This window comes from Alexandromys fortis, unplaced genomic scaffold, assembly GCF_014885135.2.
Source record: "Alexandromys fortis isolate MF-2015 unplaced genomic scaffold, M_Fortis_MF-2015_v1.1 scaffold_121, whole genome shotgun sequence".
In the NCBI taxonomy this organism is placed as follows: Eukaryota; Metazoa; Chordata; class Mammalia; order Rodentia; family Cricetidae; genus Alexandromys; species Alexandromys fortis.
The window spans coordinates 4,435,947-4,443,847 of NW_026068037.1; the positions used below are offsets into that span (position 1 = coordinate 4,435,947).

Genomic DNA, 7,901 nt, shown 5'->3' on the forward strand with positions numbered 1-7,901 from the left:
GCTCCTGGGAGCCACTCTAGGTTCAAGTCTCTTGCCAACCCTAAGGTGGCTCCCTTCACTAAGATATGTGCTTCCCTGCTCCCCTATCCAACCTTCCTTTATCCCAATCATCCTGTTTCCCCAAGTTCCCCCAATCCTCCCCTTCTCACTTTTCTCTCCCCATCCCCCCTTTATCCCCAACCCAGCCCCAAAACTTTTCTCCCCGGCAATTTTGTCTACTTCCCATAACTATTTCCCCCCTTAATCACACTGACAATTGTCCATATGTAGATACTGACATGAGCTAAACTGGGACTTGTTTTCAGTCCGAAACCTATTGTTTTTCCTCCATTATAGGCTGGCTTCATGAGCTGGGAAAGAGGCTGGAATCTCCATACTATGGCAACAATACGCTGGGGGGCCCGTCCATCCGAAGCGCCTACATTGCTGCCCTGTACTTCACTCTCAGCAGCCTCACCAGCGTTGGATTTGGGAATGTGTCTGCTAACACGGATGCAGAGAAGATCTTTTCCATCTGTACCATGCTGATTGGAGGTAAGGAATCTTCTTCTAGAGCAGGAAAAGAAACTGAATCTCCAGGTGCCCCCTTGAACGTTTTGCTCAGGTCTGAAACACAATAGCAATACATCGTCTGATCCTGGAATAGAACCTAACTAGAAGCACTAGTTAGGAAGTAAGTAACAGGAACTTTAATGGACATGTGAATTAGCAGACACCACGGTGGTGTTGATGAGTCCACCTTCCGGGCAGATGAAAGCCTATTTAGGAAGGGCAAATGCTGTTTCTTAAAGTATCATTTATTGCTCAGGAATTCCCTCAAAACGGCCACCAAAGTTAGTGTTAGCAAATTTAACTCATTCTAGTGTGATGAACATTGAATGCTTAATATATTGTTGTTTAAAAAAATAATAAAAACTGGGAGAAGCTAGAAATTTGTCTGTTTCCATCATGGTGCCGTACTGTGGGGTGCTTGAGGCAGGTCTGTGGGGTCAGCATTGTTCCATTTAACCAATACATTACTGTGCCATTTCTTACAAGCCTTTGGTATTCTGCTTTAAAAATCCAGGGTTTGACTTTACAAACCTTTCTACTTTGGCAGCCATCTTCACTTCTGCCGGTAGGGACACGAGTGGGAGACTGGTAGGCAGGAAGAGGGACAAGGCTCTGCCTGCTTCTGGGGTGCAGGCTTCCCTTCAGGGGAGACAGCCACCCTTCAACATCACTAACTTTCAGCTTCCAGACTTCACAACTCCTAAGAGATCTCTGCATTCTGCGGCTGCCCACCACACCTCAAGTCACAGTTAGGGCTGTCTAAGCCTCTTCACCTAGTGTGTCCTGCTCTAGCACCTCCCTCAGTTATGTCCAGTGACCTCCACAGTTCAGCTTTCTGCTTCAGCCACCTGCTACCAACCAGCCTAGCTCCCATGTAGAGTGTCACACTGAAATATTCAGCATGATTTCTCCTTTCTGAACCTGAATTGACAGAATTGTCACTACTGTTGCTGAGCTTTCAGATGACTCATCTAAAGCTTTGGGGATTAAAGTAATTTCACAGACTTCATAGCCAGTAATTAAGGTGGCACTATTTGAACCAACATGAATATTTCTCTGTTTCAGTGCAAAAAGGGAAACTTTACAGGTAAGGAGCAGGTTTAGAGCTGCACACCCATCTGGGTGAAATAAGCGTTCTTAGACCAGACTTTGTTAGCACTGTATTTACCATACCCACTAATGCCCTCAATCCCACACATCAGTCAGCATCATGGGAGTCAAGATGTAGAAAGTATATCATCAGTTAGCACCACGGATGACAGGATACAGAAAGTCTGTCTGTTAGTATCACAGGGGATAGGATGTAGAAAGTATATCTGTTAGCATCATAGGAGATAAGATGCAGAAAATACACAGTACTTACAGAGGTCTTCATCCACACGGTGAGACCAACATCTTAACACAGCCTTCCTTGGGGAGCTTATGACCTGGCTTACAGGAAGAAGCTGGAATTTATGGAGTTTGAACAGCACCAGGCAAAGAATATTTAGTACTAATTCAGTGAGGAAGCTGAGAAGCAATAAACAAGGAGAGCCAATATCTGCAGTCCTCGGAAAGAGCTGCTGAGGCAGCATGCTGGGACTACAGCAGTTTTAACAGACTCCTTGTCATTGCCAAGCACAAACAACCTAGAGAGCAGAGAACAAGAATTCTCATTTCTAAAAAGCTATAACTTGCCAGAACCCATGGTGGGCACTTCACTTCCAGACTCATGCTTCCCAGAATCCCAATCTCTGTCTAACAAAATGAGATGTACTTTGCAAGTAAGCAGAATCTATACCTACTGAAAGTTGCCCATATGTCTTCTTACCCGGATGGAAATGGTGTGCAATGCTCAATGTTAAAACCTACTAGTTTGTACATTTGAGAAATCTGTTAGACAACTGGGCATACTGTTTTGACCAACCTACCATACTGAGTGATCCTTGACCAGAAATTGTCAAAACATAATCTCTTCCCTGCTTCTCACTTAATAGGGAGCCATACTGGTCACAAACTCAAAATATATGGGATATAATTGGATAATGTCGCTTTGTTAATTCTTTGTTAAATTTATTTTGATCCAACTTCCTGTTACAAAAGCAGTATGTAAGAGCCATTGGAACTTGCGGTGACCTAACAACAGGTAGAAACAGCAGATTGCTCTCATGTAAAATGACCTAAGTACATTGAATTCTTAAGGCTTTTTATTTGTGTTTCTGGGAATAACTGTATAATAATGTGACAATTAAAATTTAAAGTGTATTACATCTGTAATCCCAAACAGAGCTGCAGAAGCTGGTAACAGTAGAATTTTGAACTATAATTCTGCAAAAGTATACTGAAAACTACAAAGCACTTTTTTACAAATTTTACAAATGGTTTTAGATTTTGGAAGTCATACAAAGTAAGGAGTCCAACGTCACAATACTGGTTTTACCCAGTTAAATTAAAGTTTCCATGTGATCTCTAAAACAAAAGTCAAAGCAACCTTGTGTCTGTATGCACGTGGGGCTGCAAATGGACGAGTTTTTTAAAAGACAGTGGGAATTGGAGCATAAACTATCCAAGACAAAGCATGAATAGACACAAAATCAGAAGATCTACATTCAAAGTACCAATGTGTATTGGAATGTTACAGTCATTAAGAAAACATGATGTGTGCTAGGCGGTGGTGGTGCACGCCTTTAACCCCAGCACTCCGGAAGCAGAGGCAGGCAGATCTCTGTGAGTCTGACGCCAGCCTGGTCTACAACAGCTAGTTCCAGGATAGGCTCCGAAGATAAAGAAAAACACTGTCTCAAAATAACCAAAAATAAAAAAAAAGAAAGGAAGGAAGGAAGGAAAGAAGGAAGGAAGGAAGGAAGGAAGGAAGGAAGGAAGGAAGGAAGGAAGGAAGGAAGGAAGATGTGGAGCAAAAGGCAGACACTGAAGGTCACTTCAGGTATGACTCTAGACTATAGGTCAAGGATGATGGCATGGCCGATGTGTGGTATTGGGACCCAGACAAAGGTGCTTGCTGTCAAGGCTGACAACTTGAGTTCGACCCTTGGAACCCACATGGATGGAGAGAACAATTCCAAAGGTGGCCCTCTAACATTCACTCGTGCACCATGGTACATTCGCACTCACATCCACACCCAATCAGACATACAAACAAAAATAAATAAACAATAAAATGTTTTTTTAAGAAAATGTTGCTGTGTAAAATATATAACTACTTGTTTAAGGTAACCTGGACCCCTACTATACAACATGAGAATTAACTGCAAATGAGATTTTGAGATAAACTTAAAACAATCACCAAGAAGACATCATTAGTGCATATTCTCATGACCCTAAATTTTGTGTTTCTAAAGTATGACACAGATGTCTCTTTGTTTTTACAAAGAACTGTAAATTGAACTGCAGCATCTTTCCTTATCAGAATGCATTACTTAGAGCTTGATCAAGAATCTGCAAGAGTTTAGATACTGGCAAACATTTACCATCCAAAAGACTGCTTCCCGGTATATTTTCTTAAAAGGTATATAAATCTGTAAGGAAAAACTAAAGCACATTTGAAAATCTGTTTCAAGAAAAGATTTTCAATATTTGAATAAACAATAAGCTTACTAAAACACTGCTCCATATCATTCATGAAGATGTAAAGTGAAACCAGAAGTAAACACCATGCTGCATTCTCAAGAAAGCACTGGAGTCTGCTATGCTTTGAGAGATAATCCATGCTTCAGCCTCCCTATGCTCTTCGTGGTCATTTCTATATAGTCAACAATAATGTTATCAACATCCATCAAATCTGAATACACCTGTACTCGGTGACCCAGTGATTCCCCTTCCATGGATATAGTCAATAGAAGTGTGTGTTTGTGTCCATGCGTGCATGTGTGTGTGCCTAAGCATGCATTGTGTGCATTTATGTGCATTTTTTATGGATGAATGTGTATTCACTGTATCTTGGTTTCATAGGTTTCAATACATTATCATCAGTTCTACTACTTTGGGTCAGTGAGTCAGAGCATCATGATGCCAAGACCCTGTGGAGAAGGAGAGGAAAGGGGAGTAGCTACCTTTAAAGGAGTTATTTTCAGATCTTCCAGCAGGAAATGCCAGAGTGATAGAAGAATGCCATCAGCAGAATAAACAAGAAGTTTATGAGACAATTTTATCCCTCAGAACTATACCAGAATGAAGATGAATTGTCCTTCAAAGCTATAGATGAATCACAAACTCAATGCTGAGCGGGAAAGTTAGATTACATCCTGTATCATTTTGAGTAGAGAAATCTCAATAGTTGATCAATTTATTGGTTGCAATGTGATTTGTGTCACCTTTGGTAAGAAGGGTGGTTGGTGGCTCTGAAAGACATGAGTTTTACATGATGGGCTATGGATCTAAAAGGCCATTCCATGCTCATGATCACTTTGTGAAACCTTATTGAACTATACAGTCAGCATTATGCATCTTTCTCTGTATGTGTGTGTGAGTGTGTATGTGAGTGTGTGTCTGTGTGTGTAAGTGCGTGTGTGTCTGTGTATGCATGTCTGTGTGTGTGTCTGTGTGTAAGTGCGTGTGTGTCTGTGTATGCATGTCTGTGTGTGTGTGTCTGTGTATGTCAGTGCATGTGTGTCTATGTATGCGTGTCTGTGTGTGTGTGTGTGTGTGTGAGAGAGAGAGAGAGAGAGAGAGAGAGAGAGAGAGAGAGAGAGAGAGAGAGAGAGAGAGAGANTACCTTGTAAACTTAAGGCAGGTGAGCTAAAAGCTATGTAGCTATCAACTGAGAATATGAGCTGCAGAACAGAACCAAATTCTGATTTATCATATCAGGCTGTTTTCCATTTGTGTCAACAACGTGATCCACGTAATTTGAGAAAGTCATATTACTTAACATGTAGATGATAACCACAAGGACATAAGATTTCAGAAGGCTGCCTTTTTCAAGGGACGTGGGCATGGATTTTCTGAACCAGTCATAAAATTTTAGCTTCTTGTTTACAGTTATAAAGCTATAAATGATGTTACAGAGTTGAAATAGATTTATTCATCTCAATAAATATTTATACTGCATGGGAACTATGCCAAGTGTGCTGGATGGTTGGAACAGAGATCACTAAGGACAAATGCTGCCCTTCGAGTTCACAACTTAGTGATAAGTACAGGTGTTCAAGCAGATCAGAGACCTATTACCTGACTTCTTTAGAGCTTGTTTTGTATTGTAATACACACTTAGAAAAACTGGTAGACATACAAAAATTCAGAATTATGCATAATGCATGACCAAAATGTAGTTTTTATGTATCTTTTTCTGAAATAGTTAATAAAACAATATATATTATTGCTGACACTAAACAGAAATTTTTTCCAAATTTTTGAATTTTTTTCTTTAAAACTTAGTACTAATTGCCTGGAGTTACCTGATAAGTTTACTTTAGTTTATGTGCCAATCAGCTCAGCCTTGATGGCCAGATAAAGCTTCCTGGTACAGATGGCTCACCATTGAGACATGTTTAGTTGCAATGGAGCATTGTTTTCACACTTCCTTTGGGTCTGCCAACTCAACACTCCCTGGCATGATTTTATGTTTTGAAACTAGATATAATTCCTTAAGTTCAGGCCATTCTTAAGATGTCTTCGAAACATTTAATTCAACCTTTAAGAAATCCTTCTCATTTTGTTTTGTATGCCTCCTGACATTCACAACCCAGTATTAACCCAAGGATGGTTAATAAAAAACAGAAAATTCCAGGTCAATGAAGAGGTAGGAGAAAAGACAGGAACCAACAGGGTTATCTGAAAGTTGAGATCTGATCCCCTTTACCATCAAAAGAAAAGAGCCCCCATACACAGTCTGCAATCACAGTAGAAATGCTGTTAAAAGCATTGGTAATAGTATCATATGTGAGAAAACAATGGTGCTCAAGTTCAAGGAAGGAAAGAGAATACGGCAAGGGAAAAGAAGAGAGAAAAGGCAAAAGCCAGTCCCAGACTATAGTGAGGTTTTCCACTCCTCTGAGTCCTGTTTACCTCTTCCTGAGATCACAACTGGGAAGGTTCTTTCAAAGACCTGATACTAAATAAAATTGTATGAAATGCATTTTATGTAAAGGTACCTCACAAAGTGAAAGAGCCTCCAGCTTACTCAGTAGGATGAGCACTAAAGAAATATAGATAGATGATAAATATATCATATATATATGATATATATCATATATATGATATATATCACATATATCATATATATATTCAAGTTTTCTGAGAGAGAGAGAGAAAAGTGAGTGATAATTTCCAAACTGACCTGGATACAGAACTTTTGAGTCAAACTTTCGCAGAAAATGGAATGATTTTGCCTGATAGTTACACACACACTTTCTGCCAAGACAGAACGACGGAATGAGTGTCAGTGACCCAAGGGGGGGGGGGGGCTATGAAAACTGGGTTTCATTTTCTAACTTCTTAACTTAGAAGTGATTTCCTATGTAGAAATAAGACTTTGAAATTGTGGTGACTCAGATGGGATCTTTCCAACAACATTTATGAATGCTACAATTAATCCAGTAATTTATTTTATTGATAATGTACAATTAGGATGCTAAATGGTCTGAACGTATTACTTCTCTCAGTTTAAGTGCTTTGCACATTATACTTAAGCAAAACAAAGTTAAACTCATACTGATAATTAAGAAACACGGTGTTAAAATAAATAAAACAGGCTTATTCTCTAGAAGAAAACTACTACACACAGTGACAGATGACAGAGCATCCAAACCATGCCCATCAGCTTACTACAGAGCCTGAAATCTCTGTCTAATTTCTTTGATATGGTGATTAATCTGTTTTTAAATTCAATGAATTTTTTGCAAGTAGAGATTTTTTTCTTCCAAGTAAAATATTTAAGCCCCTGAGCTATTCATTGTAAAATCACACAAAATAAACTGCTTAGAATCCATATACCCACACACCATAAAGTTGCTAATGACTATTTGTTTTCCTTTAGATCTTTTTGGATATTTAGGAGCATTCTGCTTTTGTGTTTTTATGTGTGTCTACATGCAGCAGGCACTGAGTATTTCTTTTTTTGTGTGTAATATAATTTTTTATTGAAAAAAAAAATTCCGCCTCCTCCCCGCCTCCCATTTCCCTCCCCGGCTCCCTTTTCCCTCCCCGGCTCCCTTTTCCCTCCCTCTCCTCCCACTCCTCTCCCCCTCCCTCTCCAGTCTGAAGGGCAGTCAGGGTTCCCTGCCCTGTGGAAAGTCCAAAGTCCTCCCCCCTCCATCCTGATCTAGGAAGGTGAACATCCAAACTGGCTAGGCTCCCACAAAGCCAGAACATGAAGTAGGATCAAAACCCAGTGCCATTGTCCTTGGCTTCTC

At 40.0% G+C, this 7,901-nt stretch overlaps 1 protein-coding gene across 1 annotated transcript in view; it reads left to right on the plus strand.

The window, feature by feature from the left end:
• Nucleotides 1-7,901, plus strand: part of Kcnh8 (potassium voltage-gated channel subfamily H member 8) — a 462,775-nt gene that overhangs the window by 367,398 nt on the left and 87,476 nt on the right. The window contains exon 10 of the mRNA XM_050165081.1: nucleotides 337-534. Coding sequence (XP_050021038.1) covers nucleotides 337-534 — 198 coding nt within the window. The remainder of the gene's footprint in view (nucleotides 1-336; nucleotides 535-7,901) is intronic.